We start from the raw sequence: 21,699 nt of genomic DNA on the forward strand, positions 1-21,699 counted from the left end.
GTGAGCGGTCACGTGTGTGTGTTAAACAGGTCACTCAAGTTGAATGATGTGATAGCCTGCCAAACCCCCCCCCCCCCCCCAGTTGAACCTAATCCAGTGTTCCTGGATTGACTGTTTTCTCTGTCCCCTCCAGGAGTGTGGTCTGCGCCTGTCGTCTGAGGGCGAGGGGCGAGGCTGTTACCCCTTGGACGGTCACATCCTGTGTAAGGGCTGCAGCGCCCGGCGCATCCAGGGCCTCTCTGCCAATATCTCCACTGACTGCTAACCAACTATAGGAAGTCACCTTCTACCTTTAACCTATGACCCCCTCAACCCTTCCATTACTTTCACCTGCTCTGGGGTAGGCGTTAGAGATCTGGAATCAGTCCTACTCCTCTGATACATAACCTTTAACCACAAGGGGGAATGTAAACCTGACTGTGTCTAAGGGCATCTTCATCCCCCTTCAATTTCATCCTCTCAGCCTTTCTTCATATGCCCAAAGATGAAGAATCAGTAGTAGTTGGCCTATTGAACCTCAATATGACAGTCTTCAATATGAAGTCATTATTTAATTTCCCTTGACCAGGTTTGTTGGAACAGGATTACAGGTTATTGAAACATGGATTGACAATAAATTTGACCCCTATGCCTTATCCTCTGAATCATACGATCACATTCTCTCTATTCCTACTCCCGTCCCACTACACCCTATTCCCTACCCCTCAGTCCAATACCAGTACTGGATAGAGCCCCTAATCTGCACCCCCACCCCCCACCCCATCCCAAACACTTGACGGCACCACTGCTCAACTCACACACTATCCTTCATGTTGCACACTGTCTCACGCACACTATCCTTCATGTTGCACACTCTCACATACACACTATCATGCCAGACACAGGTGGGACATGGAAGGAGCTCTATGGAAAATAATGATTGATTGATATTGACTATGGAGGAATACTATACGTACTATAATTAGGTGATATTGAGGAAGAGGAGGATAATGGCGATGAATACAATATCTTCCTGGCTGTGGGGTAACTGACCAGTCCAGATAATGGAACATTATATTTTGTGTGTTGTGCAGTCATGTGTTTTTAGAAAGTAGATGGAAAAAGAGATTGGTTAGAGAAGCAGATCACTAAAGTTGATGCTTTATTATTGGATGTTAATACAATATATAGGCTGTCATATAATGATATCTTGCACTGTATGTCAGAACTTAACATTTAATATTTTATTCCACTGGACAGCAATTTGTGTACTGCATTTTAGATAATGTTACTTGTATACCAGTCCAAACCCCCTCTTTTAAAATGTTCATGTGGTTTTTTTCCTTTTTAACATTTGGGTTGATTTGATACGTTACAATGAAGATGAATAAGGTGCAATGAAATGTTTGCCCTTAAATCACTGAGAAACTGCGATCTCCATGCTGGCCACGTGGGCTGAGAACATCCTAATATGGGTTTTTGTTTAAGCTTAGCCTTAGGAGTTAGATTTGTTGGCAATGTTTAAGTAACTCTGAGTTATTCCCAAATTGTAATTTGTCAATTTAGTTTGTCATTTTGTCTTGTAATTTAAAAACTGCTAGTATGGTTTGATGGGTTTGAAGCTTCTCTTCCAACTACAAGACCCTTAAAATATCAATTATATTGTTTTTTGGGGTCCAGATTCATGTCTTGTTTCAGTATTTGATTCTTCTAAGAGTATAGGTCAATGAGCACAATGATACGAAGGTCCTTGTTTTGAGCCCTATAAGTTGCATTTTTCACTTTATTTATTTCAACTCCTGTTGTTCTGCTATTGTCACAAAGTTGATGTTTATCTGTGATTATGAGGGTAAGGGTCATCACTTTGTTTTCACTGTGTAATTTTGTTCCACAGCATCCTATTGATAAGTACTGCAGAATAATAATTTGTCCATGAGAGGAATAGACTGAGCAGGTGGTTTGTACAATTTGACTCAAGTTAGAAGTAGGTGTGTGTGAATGATTAGCTTCTTTTTCCTCTCTAATGCCGATTGTAGTATGATCAAAGACAATAAACCATCCTTTTTTCCAGCAAACTACACCATGTGTATGTCTTGCTAGACTGCTGTACTAGACCCCAACCTATGGAAAGGCACCATACTTAAATTAATGTTCCAAGTTTATTTGATTTGAGGTCAAGCATAACCAACATTCTAGACCTTAAACAATGCAACAAATTAAGTAGCTGTCATTTACAGTACCTGTGTGACAATGTAAAAAATGTGTCTTTAAATGATCCAAGGAGAAGAGGGGCTGCTTGGTGCTGGCACGCTAACATGATGTGAAAGTCATTCAAAAGAAGTTCCAGCATCCTGCCTTGTGTTCACCGTTGGGTGAGGGGTAGCTGGTGCACCACCTCCGACCTCACCCAGAGTGCCTCGTTTTCCCCTGCTCTGTGGTCATCAGGTCCAACATCTTCAGCAGGAGGATGTGGGAGAGGTCCTGTATCGAAGAAAACAATAGAATAAAATACAACTACAGAAACCACTACCTGACTGGCACCATGGATATTTGATCTTTGATGCTAGACTCTGTAACATGATGGGTTGTCATGGGACCACTTATTCTGTCAGTTATTCAAGGACCAAAACATTATCAGAAGCTTCATGAAGTCATTTAACATACTTGTAGAAGTTACAATCATTTAATCTGATCAGTCCTCTAGAAATGTTTGAGTTGACCGTATGACTATCTTTTCAAGAATGAATAAAAACACACACACATTTGTCCTGTTTATACCTGGTTCTAAAATGAATTGTTTGTCCTGATTTTTCTCCACATTTTTAGAGTAGACCATTAAAAGACTTATCTGATTGAGTTCTTCCTGAACACCTTCAGAGGAAGTAGGTACCCATCGTATCTGGATATGTTACAAGTGTAGATGGATTTAGACAATGAAACCATTGAATCTTGACATCAATATTTTACTTGAAAGAATGTCAAATAATTTGATTGCAGGGAGGGACAGGGACATATGTTCACAATGCAGACATACTGGATGAGACTCATTTTACCACCACGTGTCGTTGGAACGGCTACAATGTGGGCACGATCAGAATGTGGAGAAAACCTGGACAAAGGACTCATGTAAGAACTAGGTATAAATGAGGCTATTGACACAAGTTAGTCAGCCACTCACCTTGTCCTTGGTTGTGTCTGCTCTCTGTAGTGCATTTAACACATCTCTGTGTGGAGCGATGCTGACCCTCGCTAGCAACACTGAAGCAGAGCCACCAGTAACACCTGTAGCTGAGAACACAGCATCTACCCTGTCCGTATGTTTGGCTATTGATTCAAATGTAATCGATTGTATCCTTCAATGCTATATTCAGCAGCAATAATCTTAGACTGGATGTCCAACAATAACCAGCCTAGAGTGGAGAACAAAACAAATGGCTGGATCTGAGAGAAGGAAGGTTGTTTGGTCCACATACAAAACACAGCCACGTTGAAGTTGTACGTAACATTGGCGCCACCAATATATAGATTTCTTCATCCTTGGATCAACCTCGCTTGGACGAATACAGGGATGTGATTGGTTCCCTGTACAGTGCACTACTTTTGACCAGGGCCCTGTCTGAAATGGCACCCTATTGGGAATAGTAAAGGCATATAAGGAATATCTGAGACTCATTCACAGTCTAGTGTTGGTCCAGTGTAAGGTGCTACCAGAGGATGGAGGTTGACGTCCTTCTCAGCCAGGTGTTGACGTCCTTCTCAGCCAGTCCCAGTGGTGGTGTGCGTCAGTTGAGATCAGCCCCACCAGCCCAGATGCGTGTATCTGGAATGATGTGTGGTTCTGACGCTCCGCACAGAGCTGCTAATTATATGAAGAGACTCAAATGTTGATTGGAAGGTCTGCCTAATGTCCGCTCAACCCCCCCCTTAGTCTCTAGCTTTTCCTTCCCCCCCATCATGTTCGCAGAAGAAGTAAGCATTCATCTCACCAGGTGCATATTCAAACAAATAAATGTGGAAGTCGTTACCTTGTTTCAACACATATGCTTTCTGTTTCATAGTTGTAACTTAAACACTCCACAAATAAAATTGAACACTTTTTTGATTTACATTTTTATTTTTGGGGGGTTTTACATCTAGCCTACATAAACTAATGAAAATTCTATTTTGTTATTTGACATACACATTTTTTCAATATTCTAATGTTATCTAAGAACTTCACAAACACAGCCAAGTTATTATTTTTACGATAGCATATAGTGTATGGCATTTATTAATTACGTTGTTAAATTGTGGATCAATCCACCAGAGAGGAGAAGCGTAGTCAAATAAAATAAAATCAAATGTATTTATATAGCCCTTCTTACATCAGCTGATATCTCAAAGTGCTGTACAGAAACCCATTCTAAAACCCCAAACAGCAAGAAATGCAGGTGTAGAAGCACGGTGGCTAGGAAAAACTCCCTAGAAAGGCCAAAACCTTGGAAGAAACCTAGAGAGGAACCAGGCCATGAGGGGTGGCCAGTCCTCTTCTGGCTGTGCCAGGTAGAGATTATAACAGAACATGGCCAAGATGTTCAAATGTTCATAAATTACCAGCATGGTCAAATAATAATAATCACAGTAGTTGTGAAGGGTGCAGCAAGTCAGCACCTCAGGAGTAAATGTCAGTTGGCTTTTCATAGCTGATCATTAAGAGTATCTCTACCGCTCCTGCTGTCTCTAGAGAGTTGAAAACAGCAGGTCTGGGACAGGTAGCACGTCCGGTGAACAGGTCAGAGTTCCATAGCCGCAGGCAGAACAGTTGAAACTGGAGCAGCAGCACGGCCAGGTGGACTGGGGACAGCAAGGAGTCATCATGCCAGGTAGTCCTGAGGCATGGTCCTAGGGCTCAGGTCCTCCCGACACATAAACTACTGCCGAATAAATACTGGAGGCTGAGACAGGAGGGGTCAGGAGACAATGTGGCCCCATCCGATGATACCCCCGGACAGGATCAAACAGGAAGAATATAACCCCACCCACTTTGCCAAAGCACAGCCCCCACACCACTAGAGGGATATCTTCAACCACCAACTTACCATCCTGAGACAAGGCCGATTATAGCCCACAAAGATCTCCGCCACGGCACAACCCAAGGGGGGGCGCCAACCCAGACAGGAAGATCACGTCAGTGACTCAACCCACTCAAGTGACGCACCCCTCCTAGGGACGGCATGAAAGAGCACCAGTAAGCCAGTGACCAGAGGTAGAGAATCCCAGTGAAGAGAGGGGATCCAGCCAGGCAAAGACAGCAAGGGCCTTCTGTTGCTCCAGAGCCTTTCCGTTCACCTTCACACTCCTGGGCCAGACTACACTCAATCATATGACCCACTGAAGAGATGAGCCTTCAGTAAAGACTTAAAGGTTGTGACCGAGTCTGCGTCTCTCACATAGGTATTCAGACCATTCCATAAAAATTGAGCTCTATAGGAGAAAGCCCTGCCTCCAGCTGCTTGCTTAGATATTTTAGGGACAATTAGGAGGCCTGCATCTTGTGACCGTAGCATATGTGTAGGTATGTACGGCAGGACCAAATCGGAAAGATAGGTAGGAGCAAGCCCATGTAATGCTTTGCAGGTTAGCAGTAAAACCTTGAAATCAGCCCTTGCCTTAACAGGAAGCCAGTGTAGGGAGGCTAGAACTGGAGTAATATGATCAAATATTTTGGTTCTAGTCAGGATTCTAGCAGCCGTATTTAGCACTAACTGAAGTTTATTTGAGTGCTTTATCCGGGTAGCCAGAAAGTAGAGCATTGCAGTAGTCTAACCTAGTAACAAAAGCATGAATTAATTTTTCTGCATCATTTTTGGACAGAAAGTTTCCGACTTTTGCAATGTTACGTAGATGGAAAAAAGCTGTCCTTGAAACAGTCTTGATATGTTCATCAAAAGAGAGATCAGGGTCCAGAGTAACGCCAAGGTCCTTCACAGTTTTATTTGAGACGACTGTACAACCATCAAGATTAATTGTCAGATTCAACAGAAGATCTCTTTGTTTCTTGGGACCTAGAACAAGCATCTCTGTTTTGTCCGAGTTTAAAAGTAGACATTTCGCAGCCATCCACTTCCTTATGTCTGAAACACAGGCTTCTAGCGAGGGGAATTTTGGGGCTTCACCATGTTTCATTGAAATGTACAGCTATGTGTCATCCGCATAGCAGTGAAAGTTAACATTATGTTTTCGAATGACATCCCCAAGAGGTTAAATATATAGTGAAAACAATAGTGGTCCTAAAACGGAACCTTGAAGAACACCAAAATCTACAGTTGATTTGTCAGATGACAAACCATTCACAGAGACAAACTGACATCTAATGAGTTCTGTGGTTGCCATGGCACCGTGAGGTCGTCTAGGCAGAGAGCTGCTGTACATTTTCGAATATAATATAATATAATTTTTGGATAGCTAGCTAGCTAATGTTAGCTGGCTAGCATCGTTTTGATTTGATTATGCCAACTGTCCGGAGGTTGAGGATGGAGAGAAGCCTGAAGGCAGAGGTGTAAAGAGATGACAGTTGACTATTATCATATGAAATCATGTAATAAGTTATAAGGCTACTCCTGAATTACTATTGTGTGGTGTGGTTCCTGGCACCTTGTGGGTGCTGCATTTTGGTAGTAGGGAAGAGTAGCTAGCTAGCTAGACCAGTGGCTAGTACGGAACTGTGACTTTATCTGACTGAGTCCTACTACAAAGCCACTGTCACGTCTACTCCGGCTCCTCCCCTCTGGCGGGCGACGTCACCGGAATACTAACGACCGGTCCTGGGATTCATCATTATGCACACCTGGCACTCATCATGATTCACACCTGTACTTAATTACCTCTACTTTATAGGTCTCTCCCTTTATTAATTCCTCTTTTGTTATTATCCCGGTGTTCATGTATTCCCGGCGCTGTTATGCTGGCTCGGTATTTGGTTGTTGTTTTAGTAAATGTTTCACCTGCGCCTGCTTCTCGACTCATAGCGGCTTCATTACAGCCACAGATGGCATGTATGGTGAGACACCATGATGACAACGTTCTGCCTGCTGCCAGCCTGCTCTCAAGCCATTGGCACAGTGTAATTGGGGGCTAGGGGACACCTATACAAAAACTAATGTAGATCATTTTGGATAAGTGTCTGCTAAATGACATTGTATTGTAACACTTTCTTCATATTGACTGAAAGTGTACTTGGAATGTGTTACATGTGTACGTTAGGTATCCTGTAAGTGTATTACAAGTATTATTCTAGTATTATTTAAGTATACTTCATGCATATCGCAAGTGTACTTAGTATGCTTTTAGTATAGTGTAAGTATATTTGTACCTAAGTTTATACAAAGTGTTGACAACAGAAGTGCAAAATGCCACTGGTTCACAGTTACATTAAAGTTGCCACTCCAGCCACAAGTGCTTTGTGAAAGGCCTATTGTAACAATGGCTGAGAGGAAGCCTTGTTTAGTCAAGGTAACCTTAGTGGCTTACTCATTCATTTCAATAGCCAATGTGGTTCATAAGTAAGAAGTGTACTTTTAAGGACAATATAGAAAAGACAATGGGTGTGAAAATGTTTACCAATGACATTTCAGAGAGCCTTTAAAGGAGCCATTGGGTTGACTTGTCACCAACAGATTTGGAAAATGTGGCAGTTTCCTGTCATGCCAAATAGTTCAAACTTCCAAATAGTGTTTCCCCCCTGTGTCACAATGGACTAAAACATGGTTACACAGGTTTCATTTTGGTAGTCTTACAAATCTTCATGGTATCAAAAGTATACACCTCACACATATATGGTTATTGGCTCAAATTTTATAAGACCCCTGTACCATGTCAGATATTTAGTTGAACTATATTTAAGTGTCTGTTTACGTCCCAATATTGCATGTTATTTACAGCACAGAAAATTAAAACATAACCTTGTTTTTTTAGTTGTAAATGAAGAGGACTATTCAATGATGCTCTGTTGGTCAATATTCCCCTTCGATGACTCCCTATCATCTTGTCAAGCAGATATCTTACACCAATATGTTTGTAATTGCTCTCATCCATATCATGGCCCAGGCTTCCATTAAGTAAGTAAGTCTTGTCATAGACAGAACAGTCCATAGTGGCAGGAGCCTATCTTCTTGTTTCTGTGGCATGAAGCCACTTGATGTACAAGTACACCCATTGGCCAGGACACTAGTCTGACACAGGCTCTTACCACCAATCTATCTCCTTCATGCTGAGTGCCAAACAGAGGCATCGGGTTACATTTATAGAGTCTTTGGTAGGACTCAGGGGATCGAACTCCCAACTTTTAATGACAAGGCCATTGTGTTGGTTCCAGGTGTCTTGTATGTGTCAAATTTCAAACTGTAAAACATTTTTATCCATTTCTATAAGTTATTTGAAAGCATTTTAGGAGATGAAGCACCCCCCTATACACATCGATGGGACAGCAGTGGAGAAGGTGGAAAGTTCCTCTGTGTACACATCATGGACAAACTGAAATGGTCCACCCACACAGACACTGTGGTGAACAGCGCCTCTTCAACCTCAGGAGGCTGAAGACGTGGTTTGTCACCCAAAACCCTCACAAACTTTTACAGATGCACAATTGAAAGCATCCTGTCGGGCTGCATCACCACCTGGTACGGCAATTGCACCGCCCATAACCGCAGGGCTCTCCAGAGGGTGGTGCGGTCTGCACAACACATCACCGGGGGCAAACTACCTGCCCTCCAGGACACCTACAGCACCCGATGTCACAGGAAGGCCAAAAAGATCAACAAGGACAACAACCCCCCGAGCCACTGCCTGTTCACCCCGCTACCATCCAGGAGGCGAGGTCAGTACAGGTCCATCAAAGTTGGGACCGAGAGACTGAAAAAAACTTCTATCTCAAGTCCATCAGACTGGTTAACAGACATCACTAACACAGTGAGGCTGCTGCCTACATACATACTTGAAATCATTGGCTGCTTTAATAAATGGATCACTAGTCACTTTAATAATGCCACTTTAATAATGTTCACATATCTTGCATCACTCTCATATCTATATACTGTATTTTATACCATCTATTGCATCTTGCCTATGCCGCTCTGTCATTGTTCATCCATGTATTTATCTGTACATATTCTTATTCCATTCCTTTACTTCGATTTGCGTGTATTAAGTACTTGTTGTGGAATTGTTAGATATTTCTACACTGTCGGAACTAGAAGCACAGACACTTCGCTCCACTTTCAATAACATCTGCTAACCATGTGTATGTGACCAGTAACATTTGATTTCATTTATATGGCCATATTGACATTCTGTGTGTGTGCATAATGCTTTTAAATGCGTTTTTGCCTCAGTCCTTTCTAACCTGTCATGCGCGGCTTGTGAGAGTAGTAGAGGGAAACAGAAGACATGGGTGTTCAGGGATGGGGCCATAATAGCAAATGATAGCTCCAACCGTACAATAGTTAGAGCCATAGAGAACTGGACCTGCTCAGTTTGACACAACTGCATTTAGCGGCTATCGGAGTTTACTCATGTAACACAGTTCTATGAACTAAGTGGCGCAAGTTGATTGAGAGTGAATAATATGCCCACTGCACCTATGAATTCAGTGTAATGTATAGAACAGACACGATTCCCTTTTCTATCTCACAGACACTCATATTTGATTTACACAATACCTTTCTATCTGAACATTCTGTAAAGTAACATCCTCCTGAACAGGCCCGTGGAGACTCCATCTGCCGGCCCGTACCACTATGTTACTGTAACTGAGGTGGTTTGGTGACTGACCACGCTTGTGTGATGCGTAAACTTGCCTGAGACCTGAAGGGTTGTTTTGTAGTCGATGCCTGTAGGTTTTGGCTTGGCAGGCAAGTGAAGTGTTAATGATCAGGTTATACTCAGTTAACAATGACTACAAAAAAACAAACAATGACTACTGTAAGATCTTCAGTGTCTTCACCACACTGTCTGTGTGGGTGGACCATTTCAGTTTGTCGTTGATGTGTACGCCGAGGAACTTAAAACTGCCCACTTTCTCCACTTCTGTCCCTTCAATGTGGATAGAGGGGATTCCCTGTGGATTGGGGATGCCCTGTCATCATGGTCTGTTATGATTTCCTACAATCCCAATGAATATGATCATGTCTCTACTTTTGCGTACTCTAAAAATAGCCTATCACCTTTGGACAGGAATTTAGAAATAAAATTCTCCAACAGAATGGAGAAGACTAAATATTTGGATAATTTAGAAACAATATCAAGAAAATAAATTATATCTATCTTTTGGATGTCTGTGATAAACTTTTACATGGAAATTTTATTTTTCAGTCTGTAGGACTCCACTATGTCTGACAGTACAATCACATACTGTTTTTCTAATTGAGGCCGGAACATGAACAACACCCATATCCTGTAGGTAGGCAGGGTCGCCATGGTGTAAGGACTTGTGTCTTGCCATCTGGTAGTCCTTGTTTCCTAAAGGGAAATTGTTGGATTTACAAACTCCTGGCCACTAGGTAGCATACCTTATTTTAAATGAATAAATTGATCTCGCCTCTCTTCTCACCCTTCATGTAGTCTTAGTCATCCATTTGCTGTCGTCTAGTGAACATATTTCCTTGTTGTCCTCCTGCTATGTTTTATCTACTGTGTAGTCCTTGTTTGCTGCCATCTAGTGTTCTCCTGCTCTCAATTTTTGACCACTGCTATTGTCTTTTCCAAAAATAATTGTTTATTTATTTATTTTATATAATATTTTTTATATTATATTATATTTATTTATTTTAAATTTTTTATTAATTTTTTATTCCTCCTTTATTTAACCAGGTAGGCCAGTTGAGAACAAGTTCTCATTTACAACTGCGATCTGGCCAAGATAAAGCAATGCAGTGCGACAAAAACAACAGAGTTTCACATGACACAATATAGAAATCTAGGCAATAGATAGGCCGTAGAGGTGAAATAATTACAATTTAGCATTAACACTGGAGTGATACATGTGCAGATGATGATGTGCAAGTAGCCTAGTGGTTAGAGCATTGGACTTGCATTGGACTTGTAACCGAAATCAAATCCCCGAGCTGACAAGGTAAAACTCTGTCATTCTGCCCCCTGAACAAGGCAGTTAACCCACTGTTCCTAGGCCATCATTGAAAATAAGAATTTGTTCTTAACCGACTTGCCTAGTTAAATAAAATTAAAATAAATAATTTAAAGTAGACATACTGGGGTGCAAAATAGCAAAAAGGATAAATGATATGGGGATGAGGTAGTTGGGTGTGCTATTTACGGATGGGCTGTGTACAAGTACAGTGATCGGTAAGCTGCTTAAAGTTAGAGAGGAAGATAAAAGACTCCCCCGAGCCCGTACGGGAGTTGTAGCGATGAGACAAGATAGTAACTACTAACAATTGGATACCACGAAATTGGGGAGATAAGGGGGTAAAAAATTACAAATCTGATTGATGCGTACAGTTCGATTCACAGATGTTAATTTACAAAACAGGGGGCTGCAAACGACAGTTCAAGGGCAGTCAGAGGTCAGTAATCCAGGGCAGTGTCAGTAAGGTAAAAAACAGCAGGCTAAGAGCAAGCAGAGGTCAGTAATCCAGGGCGGTGTCAGAAAGGTAGAGAACGGCAGGCAACCTCAGGGTCAGGGCAGACAGAATGGTCAAAACCGGGAGGACTAGAAAACAGCAACTACAGCAACTCGAAAATGGGAAAACACAAGGGTGGGACTTCACGGGACAAGACAAACTGGCAACAGACTAACAGAAAACGCAGGTATAAATACACGCTCATCCAGAGGCGGCGCTCCTAGTAAAACTTAAATCAGTTTTACCTAAATTCTATCAGCATGTTAAATGTGCAACCAGTGGGAAAAAACTCAAGACCAATCTTTACATCACACACAGAGACGTGTACAAAGCTCTCCCTAACCCTCCATTTGGCAAATCTGACCATAATTCTGTCCTCCTGATTCCTGCTTACAAGCAAAATTTAAATCAGGAGCACCAGTGTCTCAGTCTATAAAAAAGTGGTCTGATGAAGCAGATGCTAATCCACAGGACTGTTTTGCTATCACAGACTGGAATATGTTCCGGGATTCTTCCGATGGCATTGAGGAATACACCACATCAGTCACTGGCTTTATCAATAAGTGCATCTAGGACGTCGTACCCGCAGTGACTGTATGTACATACCCCAACCAGAAGCCATGGATTACATGCAACATTTGCATTGGGCTAAAGGGTAGAGCTTCCGCTTTCAAAGATCCCGGGAAGCTTATAAGATATTCTGCAATGCCCTCCAACGAACCATCAAACAGGCATAGCGTCAATACAGGACTAAGATCAAATTGTACTTCACAGGCTCTGACGCTCGTCGGATGTGGCAGGACTTGCAAACTATTACAGTCTACAAAGGGAAGCACAGCCGAGAGCTGCCCAGTGACACGAGCCTATCAGACAAGCTAAAAACTTCTATGCTCGCTTCGAGGCAAATAACACTGAAATAACACTGCATGAGAGCATCAGCTGTTCGGGACAACTATGTGATCACGCTCTCCGCAGCTGATGTGAGTGAGACCTTTAAACAGGTCAACATTCACAAGGCTGCAGGGCAAGATGGATTACCAGGACGTGTACTCCGAGCATGAGGTGACAACCTGGCAAGTGCGTTCACTGACATTTTCAACCTCTCCCTGTCTGAGTCTGTAATATAAACATGTTTCAAGCAGACCAACATAGTCCCTGTGCCTGTAGCACGTCTGTAACCGTGAAATTCTTTGAAAGGCTGGTCATGGCTCACATCAACACCATTATCCCAGAAACCCTAGACCCACTCCAATTTGCATACCGCACCAACAGATCCACAGATGATGCAATCTCTATTGCAATCATCACTGCCCTTTCACACCTGGACATAAGGAACACCTATGTGAGAATGCTATTCATTGACTACAGCTCAGCGTTCAACACCATAGTGCCCTCAAACTCAACACTAAGATAAGGACCCTGGGACTAAACACCTCCCTCTGCAACTGGATCCTGAACTTCCTGACGGGCCGCCCCCAGGTGGTAAGGGTAGGGAACACCACATCCACCATGCTGATCCTCAACATTGGTGCCCCTCAGGGCTGAGTGCTCAGTCCCCTCCTGTACTCCATGTTCACGCATGACTGCACGGCCAGGTACGACTCCAACACCATCATTATGTTTGCCGATGACACAGTGTTAGGCCTGATCACCGACAATGATGAGACAGCCTATAGGGAGGAGGTCGGAGACCTGACCGTGTGGTGCAAGGGCAACACCCTCTCCCTCAATGTGATCAAGACAAAGGTGATGATTGTGGACTACAGGAAAAGGAGGACTGAGGACGTCCCCATTCTCATCGACGGGGCTGTAGTGAAGCAGGTTGAGAGCTTCAAGTTCCTTGGCGTCCACATCACCAACAAACTAACATGGTCCAAGCACACCAAGACAGTTGTGAAGAGGGCACAACAATACATATTCCCACTCAGAAGACTGAAAAGGTTTGGCATGGGTCCTCAGATCCTCAAAAGGTTTTACAGCTGCACCATCGAGAGCATTCTGACAGGTTGCACCGCTGCCTGGTGTGGCAACTTCTCGGCCTCCGACCGAGAAGGCACTACAGGGTAGTGCGTACGGCCCAGTACATCACCGGGGCCAAGCTTCCTGCCATCCAGGACATCTATACCAGGCGGTGTCATAGGAATGCCCTAAAAATTGTCAAAGACTCCAGCAACCCTAGTCATAGACTGTTCTGTCTGCTACCACACTGCAAGTGGTACCGGAGCGCCAAGTCTAGTTTCTAAACAGCGTCTATCCCCTAAGCCATAAGACTCCTGAACAGCTAATGAAAGGGCTACCAAGACTATTTGCATTTCCCCCACACCCCTCTTCTACGCTGCTGCTACTCTGTTATTATCTATGCATAGTCACATTAATAAATCTACCTACATGTACTTATTACCTCAATTACCTCGACACCGGTGCCCCCACACATTGACTATGTACCGGTAACCCCTGTATATAGCCCCGATATTGTAATTTACTGCTGCTCTTTAATTATTTGTTATTCTTATCTCTTACCTTTTTTTATAGCTATTTTCTTTTACATTAAGGGCTTGTAAGTAAGCATTTCATTGTAAGGTCTACTACACCTGTTGTATTCGGCGCATGTGACAAATACAATTTGATTTGATTTGACAAGATTGCTGTTGTTTATTATAGACTATATTACTTCATCTTGTTCCTCTATCTCCAAAAGGAAACAATGTGAACAGCAGCTGACAGTGTCAAAATAACCATTGCTAGGCTACATTTGCTCATGAATTATAGGAAAACCATATACACCTTTAAAATGTTTAGCCTGCTGCTACCAACGGCAGGATTGTCAGACTGAAAGACTTAACATCTCACAATGCCTTCATATACGATACGCTACAACTTCATTTGGGATCATTTAGAGTTGATCGTAAACGTCAGAGACAATAACTATTGTTGTGCATACAGACCCATGGGTAATAGTGGGACAAGCCATAAGTCTCACACCTGTGGGATTTTGTTTTTTGAGGGTGTGTGTGTGTTGGTGCACTCTGTGGAACAGAGTGGTATACTACATAGCTGGATCAATGAGTTAGCCAGCTAACTTTAATAAACAACCAGAAATAACTATAGATTTTCTGGTTCATTAAGAAAATTAAAATTAGATATGTTTTTTTTTCGGTTGTTAAGTCAAATAGACCACGGTTTCCCAAACTCAGTCATGGCCCCCTCCCCAGGTGCATGTTTTGACTTTTGCCCTAGCACAACACAGCTGATTCAAATAACTGACTCATCAAGCTTTGATTATTTGAATCAGCTGTGTATTGCTAGGGCAAAAAGAAAAAAGTGCACCCAGGGGGCCTCAGGACAGAGTTTGGGAAGCCCTGAATCAGGCCATACCTTTTTAAAGCTTCTTTCGGACTATTTGGGCAAGTTAGTTGGCAAACTCATTGATCCTGCTTTCTAGTATACCCCTATTTTGTCTCTGTCTGCTGGAATTCCCTTATGGTTGGGAATGGAGCTGTCTTCCTGCTTCTCAAATATAAGTCTATTGTTAAACTGCGAATGTGTGTTGACATAAGAAATCCAGGTTGAAGCATCTCTGGGTTCCAGTGCTTACCTGTGACAAATATGCAAACAGCAAGTTGGTGTGGCAGTGACAAATCTTCTTGCCAAAATAGGACAGTCCAGCTGTTTTCTTTTTTTTATAAGAACCTGATTAATACCCGCATGTAAGTGTTTTTTTGTTATAGTTTTAAAGTATAACAGTTTAATCACGCCAACATTTTTTTCAGAACCCTGACATGTCTGGTCCTACCCAGCCGCCTCCGAAGACTCCGGGTAGCCCGGAGAGACTCGTCCCCCAGATGTCCGACTCTGGACCAGCCGTGTACAGACAGCCGCCCAAGAAGGTCTCCTCGGACACCCGGCCCAAGTATGTGGTCCATGATCAGAACAGAGGAGGAGGCGGAATGGCCACTAGGTACTTGGCTACAAGATCCACAGGTAAGAACATGGTGGTGGGCCTTACATTACACTGGGCTTGTCTTGTGTGAAACCTTGCTATTATGAACTTGTGATGGACTATTCTGAAAATCAGAAGTCTGTTATTCTGTAGCTCAAGCCTTGGAGTACAGTGTTGGACCTGACACACTACTGAGTACATCAACAGCTTTGGTGATTAGTTCTTGATTAATGTAAGTGTACTCTGTGGTTATCAAGTCTTGTTTGTAAATGTAAAGTGCACTGTTTTGTATGTGTTCTACAGCTGGGCCAATGCAGCACCACCACCAAGAGGACCCAGGGTTTCACCCTAAATCTATTGACCACTACTACCAACCACCTCCCCAAGGGCTTGAAGAAGACCAATCCTTGAACCCTCACATGGACCGCTACCAGCTGATGGTTGGTTGTAATTGCTTCTGTATCCTGAAATTCCCACTGACTATTGGTCCATTTCACCATAGTGTTTATTTTAGTTTCTAGGCAAAGATTTGTAGTAATGTAATATTGTTATGATATATATATATATATATATATGTCCAATACTAAAATGTATTTGGACACATTTTCACATTTATACATATTCTACCTATCCATCTTTTTCTGTTGTGACATTTTATAAAGGCACACATCTTTATTATGTGATCCTGTTACATTTTTTAAAGCACCGGGGACCTCCTAAGAAGCTGATTGGACACCACTCCAGCAGTGATGCAGAGATTGACTCGCTCACATGCATGCTGGCCGATCTGGACAGCCATCCACAAAACAGCGCACAGGTAGGACACCCGACTGACTACATGGGACTGTGAGGAATAAAGGATTCTTCTGAATCTTAATAGAGAAACCTTTGACTTTGTTTTATTTTCATATCTGTCTGAAAGTGTTCCTGGCTCCTGTGGATATTTAGGCCTCGGTCATTATTTGCATTGTAAGGAATGCGTAATAAAATATATATTTATGGTCCCTTTCCATTCTTTTGTAGCTTAATGACAACGACCACATCTCAGGGGATCGCTACAAAGCCTCAGTCCAGCCAGGAGCATCTGCTCAGGGCAGGCCGTCCATGGGTTTCCCCCCTCACCCCCAACCCCAGTATCGTCGTACACCCCCATACCCCAGTGATCCCCACCAGGGTCTTCAGTACTTCCCCCAGCCACACTACACCGATGCCCAGGTCTCCAAACGGTACCCCCAGCCTGTCCCCGCCTCCTACACTACCGCCCTTACTGGCCCGAGGTTCAGTGTCCAGGTCAAAACAGCCCAGCCTGTCACCTACTCCCAGACTGGTAGGCAAGCCGAGCATGCTTACACCCCTCCCTCACCCCGCCAGCACGCGTTGCGGTCCCCACCCAAGAATCAGACGGGTCCCCAGGGCTGGTACCCTCCCCACCCTGCATCCCAAGTCCAGGAGCTGTACTCTGAGAGGGGTTACAAGGGGAGTGTCGCAGGGTCTGGAGGGAGAGTCACCCAGTGGCCCATGTCCAATAGAGGCCCAGAGACTCATCAATCAGGGTCAGGCTCTGCACCAAGCTCCGCCTATCAGCCCAGTAAGGTGAGTGTCTGGAGTTTTTTTTTCTTTCCTTTAGGGGCGGATAAGCTTAATTTTGCAGCAAGATGCTTCCATCAATGTAAATGTCTACGGTTTTTGGAGCCTCTTAAGGTAAACTATGGTCCTTTTTCAATACTTGTATCTTCAGTCTCTCGGTTTCACTGATCTAAATGGGAAAGTAAAATCTCTATGCTGACTTTTCTGGGAAATATTCATATTTGTCCAGCAGGGGACAGCAGCTCCGAGGCCAGAGGAGGAGTTGGTCCAGCTCACTAAGAAGTTTGTGTATGACATGAATCATCCCCTTACAGAGGAAGACTTTGGTATGTTCCGATTTCTTTCTAATAAAATGGTATGTCCTTTGTGTTGACTGGACTGTTATTTACATCATCATTTCCCCTTTTATGACAGTTAATTTCAATGTCACAATATGTCCCTCCCATTTGCCTCATGTCTTCTCCCCTTTCAATCCATACTACTAGGTCGCTGTGCACGTTGCGGCAACAACGTCCTTGGCGACGGCAGCGGCTGTATCGCCATGGAGCAGGTGTTCCACCTGGAGTGTATAACTTGCATCACCTGCCACACTCGTCTCCGGGGGAAAACGTTCTATGCCCTGGACAAGCATAGCTACTGTGAGAGCTGTTACATTGTGAGTGGCTGTCACTGACTGTCCTCTTTATGTATTGAGAAGGCTCTTCTCCCTCTTTTGTTCTACATTTCTTTTTAAGCAATATTCTCTCAATTCATCAGTTGATCTCAATCTTTTTTGATCTTTCTCGCCATCTATATCCGTAGCTATTGGATTCTCACTCGCACTATTCTGTCTGAACCTGTGCTAACCCTCTCCCTCCCCCCTCAGAGTGTCCTAGAGCGCTGCTTTATGTGCTCCAAGCCCATCCTGGACCGTGTCCTGCGGTCCATGGGCAAGGCCTACCATGCGCGCTGCTTCAACTGCGTGGCGTGTGGCTGCTCCCTGGATGGTGTGCCCTTCACAGTGGACGCCACCTACCAGATCCACTGCATGGACGACTTCTACAGGTCAGCAACATGGATAGACCACACTTACTCAGTGCCAGATACTGACTTAACTTTTTTTTTCTTTTTTTTTACTCTCAATTTCACTATCCAATTGGTAGTTAGTCTTGTCATATCGCTGCAACTCCTAAACGGTCTCGGGAGAGCCGTGCGTCATCCGGAACATGACCCTGCCAAGCCGCACTGCTTCTTGACACACTGCTCATGTATCCCGGAAGCCCGCCGCACCAATGTGTCGGAGGAAACACCGTAGAACTGGCGAAGGTGTCAGTGTGCATGCTCCCAGCCTGCCACTGGAGTTGTTAGAGCGCGATGGGATAAGGACATCCGTGCCAGCCAAACCCTCCCCTAACCCGGATGACGCTGGGCCAATTGTGCTCCACCTCTCTGGTCTCGAACCCTAGTTTTAGTGACGCCTCAAGCAGTGCCTAAGACTGCTGCTCCACTCAGGAGACCACTGACTGTACATTAGGAATGTAATCAAATGGAACACTAGCACAACAATCAGATATAATAATCTGTCCAATAGACCCATGTCTAAAACTTAAACTCGTAAAGTGTAATTCAGAGATTACTTGATCAATTAATCTCTGAATTACACTTTGAGATTTCAAGTTTTACACATGTCTATTGGACAGATTATTATATCTGATTGTTGTTAGTTTTCCACCCTCTGAGCTCTGTTATTGTTGACGCTGTCCCACACAGGAAGTTTTCCCCTCGCTGCTCAGTGTGTCGCCATGTTATCGTGCCTGAGCCGGGCCAGGATGCGGCGGTCAGTATAGTGGCGCTGGGCCGCAGCTTCCACGTCAACTGCTATGGGTGTGAGGTGAGTGGTCACTGTGTGTTACTAGAATAGGTCACTCAAGTTGAATGATGTTCACAGTTTGGCAGGCCATCACATCAAATGTACACAGCCCCTCAGTTGATCCTAATCCAGTGTTCCTGGATTGACCCCGTGTGATATGTCTCCTCCAGGAGTGTGGTCTGCCCCTGTCCTCTGAGGGTGAGGAGCGAGTCTGTTACCTCCTGGATGGTCACATCCTATGTCAGGGCTGCAGCGCCCGGCACATCCAGATCCCCTCACCAAAAAATCTCCACTGACTGATAACCAACTAGGAAGTCACCTCTGACTTTTAACCAATGACTCTTCCATTACTTTAATCTGCACTGCGGTAGAAGTTGCCCTAAATAATAGATCTGGAATCAGTTATACTCTTATTCATAACCTTAACCACAAGGGGGAAATGTTAATCTGACTTGAGATCAGTGTCGAAGGGCAACTTCATCCCCCTTCACTTTTATCCTCGCATAGCCTTTCTTTATACTTCAGATGCTCAAAGCTGAGGAATCAGTAGTAGTTGGCCTACTATTGAACCTCAATCTGACAATCTTCAATATGAAGTCATTATTTAATTTCCCTTGACCAGGTTTATTTGTACAGGTTCAAGACAGGGTATTGAAACCTGGATTGACAAATAGTTAGACCCCTTTCCTTACCCTCTGCTTTACACTATCACCTGTATATATATTCTCTACCCCTACTCCCTTTCCACCACACCCTATCCCCTACCCCTCAGTCCTATAGCAGGACTGTATAGAGCCCCTGACCTGCAGGCAGCAGGGGCTGCACTACCCCAAACCCTTGGTTGCATCACTGCTCATCTCTCACGCACTATCCTGCATGTTGCACACGGTCTGTCACGCACTATCCTACATGTTGCACACTGTCTCTCACGCACGATCCTACATGTTGCACACTGTCTCTCACGCACGATCCTACATGTTGCACACTGTCTCTCAGCTACTATCCTACATGTTGCACACTGTCTCTCACGCACTATCCTACATGTTGCACACTGTCTCTCACGCACTATCCTACATGTTGCACACTGTCTCTCACGCACTATCCTACATGTTGCACACTGTCTCTCACGCACTATCCTGCCAGACCCAGGTGGGACATGGAAGGAGCTCCATGGAAAATAAAGATTGATAGATATTCACGATGTGGAGGATCATAAGTAGGAAAATGAGGTGATATTGAGGAAGAGGAATGAGGAATGAGGAATACAATGTCTTCCTGGCTGTTGGGTAACAGTCCAGATAATGGAACATATATTTTGTATACCACTAAAGTTAATAACCGTGCTGATCTGCCTCATAAGCAAAGTGCACATATGCAAGGTATTTCTGTGACCTGAGTTTATATTGCAGGTGGTTTTGGTTGTGGAGTGAATGTGTTTAGAGACCAAGTGGGTGTAGTCAGTGTTGTGCAGTGAAGAGTTTTTAGAAAATAGATGGTAAGAAAGATTGGTTAGAGAACGAGATCACTGAAGTTAATGCTTTGATGTTAATAGTTTTGATTTTAAATGCAACCTTTTCAATTTTACTAGGTAACTCTGTTAACCACACTAATTTAGAACGACGGCCTACCCCAGCCGAACCCGGATGACGCTGGGCCAATTGTGCGCTGCCCTATGGGACTCCCAATCACGGCCGGATGTGATACAGCCTGAAAATGAACCAGGGACTGTAGTGACGCCTCTTGCACTGATATGCAGTGCATTAGACCGCTGCACCACTCGAGAGCCCTTATGCAGGCTTTCATATAATGATATATGGCACCACATGTCATAACATAATATTTTATTCCACAGGACAGTTATTTGCATAATGATAATTGGTACTGCATTTCAAACCCCCTCTTTTAAAATGTGAATGCGCTTTTTAGATATTTTTCCTTGTTTAACATTTGGGTTGATTTGATACTTTACAATGAGGAATAAGGCACAATGAAGTATTTTTGCCATTGTCTTACTGAGAAACCGGGTTCTCCATACTGGCCACGTGGGCTGAGAATATCCTCTTGTGTTCATTATGGGTTTTTGTTTAAGCTTAGCCTTAGGAGTATGATTTGTGCTGCTAATCCCTGTCAAAGCACTATCGGCCATGTTTGAGTAACTCTGACATTTGAATTATTCACACATTGTGTTGAAAGTGTCTTAAAGATTTTTCATCCCGCTGTCATCTGTTTTTAATGTAAAAACTGCTAGTATGATTTAATGGTTTTGAAGCTTCTCTTCTGACTACAAGACCCTTTAAAATATCAATTATATTGTTTTCTTTGTCCAGGATCATGTTTTGTTTCAGTATTTGATTCTTCTAAGAGTATAGGTCAATGAGCACAATGATATGAAGGTCCTTGTTTTGAGCCCTATAAATGGCATTTTTCACTTATTTATTTCAACTCCTGTTGTTCTGCTATTGTCACAAAGTTGATGTTTATCTGTGATTATGAGGGTAAGGGTCATCACTTTGTTTTCACTGTGTAATTTTGTTCCACAGCATCCTATTGATAAGTACTGCAGAATAATAATTTGTCCATGAGAGGAATAGACTGAGCAGGTGGTTTGTACAATTTGACTCAAGTTAGAAGTAGGTGTGTGAATGAATAGCTTTTTTCCCCCCTTTCCCCTAATGCCAATTGATCATACTACATAGACAATAAACCATCCTCTCCCCCGCGGCTGTGGT

General features: G+C 43.4%; 2 protein-coding genes across 12 annotated transcripts in view; both read left to right on the forward strand.

Moving 5' to 3' along the window:
• Window positions 1-21,699, forward strand: part of LOC109897026 (thyroid receptor-interacting protein 6) — a 38,645-nt gene that overhangs the window by 10,600 nt on the left and 6,346 nt on the right. For 6 of the 8 annotated variants that reach the window (XM_031832324.1, XM_031832332.1, XM_031832334.1 and 3 more), the window contains one exon: window positions 134-2,310. The exons of the other annotated variants lie outside the window; for them this stretch is intronic. In XM_031832324.1, coding sequence (XP_031688184.1) covers window positions 134-265 — 132 coding nt within the window. In that variant the 3' untranslated portion in view covers window positions 266-2,310. Of the gene's footprint in view, window positions 1-133; window positions 2,311-21,699 lie in introns of those variants that run through there. 8 annotated transcript variants of the gene reach the window in all.
• Window positions 14,896-21,688, forward strand: LOC109897027 (thyroid receptor-interacting protein 6). Of its 4 annotated transcripts, none has more exons than XM_031832339.1 (10): window positions 14,896-14,998; window positions 15,365-15,575; window positions 15,838-15,974; window positions 16,238-16,351; window positions 16,558-17,127; window positions 17,351-17,447; window positions 17,607-17,776; window positions 17,987-18,165; window positions 18,871-18,991; window positions 20,559-21,688. In XM_031832339.1, exons 2-10 carry the CDS (start codon window positions 15,374-15,376, stop codon window positions 20,583-20,585), a joined length of 1,617 nt encoding a protein of 538 aa, XP_031688199.1. In that variant the 5' UTR covers window positions 14,896-14,998; window positions 15,365-15,373; the 3' UTR covers window positions 20,586-21,688. The 4 variants fall into 4 exon arrangements, with proteins under 4 accessions (XP_031688199.1, XP_031688196.1, XP_031688197.1 ...); XM_031832336.1 differs by having other exon boundaries at window positions 19,141-21,611; XM_031832337.1 differs by having other exon boundaries at window positions 17,354-17,447; window positions 19,141-21,611.

This window comes from Oncorhynchus kisutch, linkage group LG9 (genome assembly GCF_002021735.2).
Source record: "Oncorhynchus kisutch isolate 150728-3 linkage group LG9, Okis_V2, whole genome shotgun sequence".
Taxonomy (NCBI): Eukaryota; Metazoa; Chordata; class Actinopteri; order Salmoniformes; family Salmonidae; genus Oncorhynchus; species Oncorhynchus kisutch.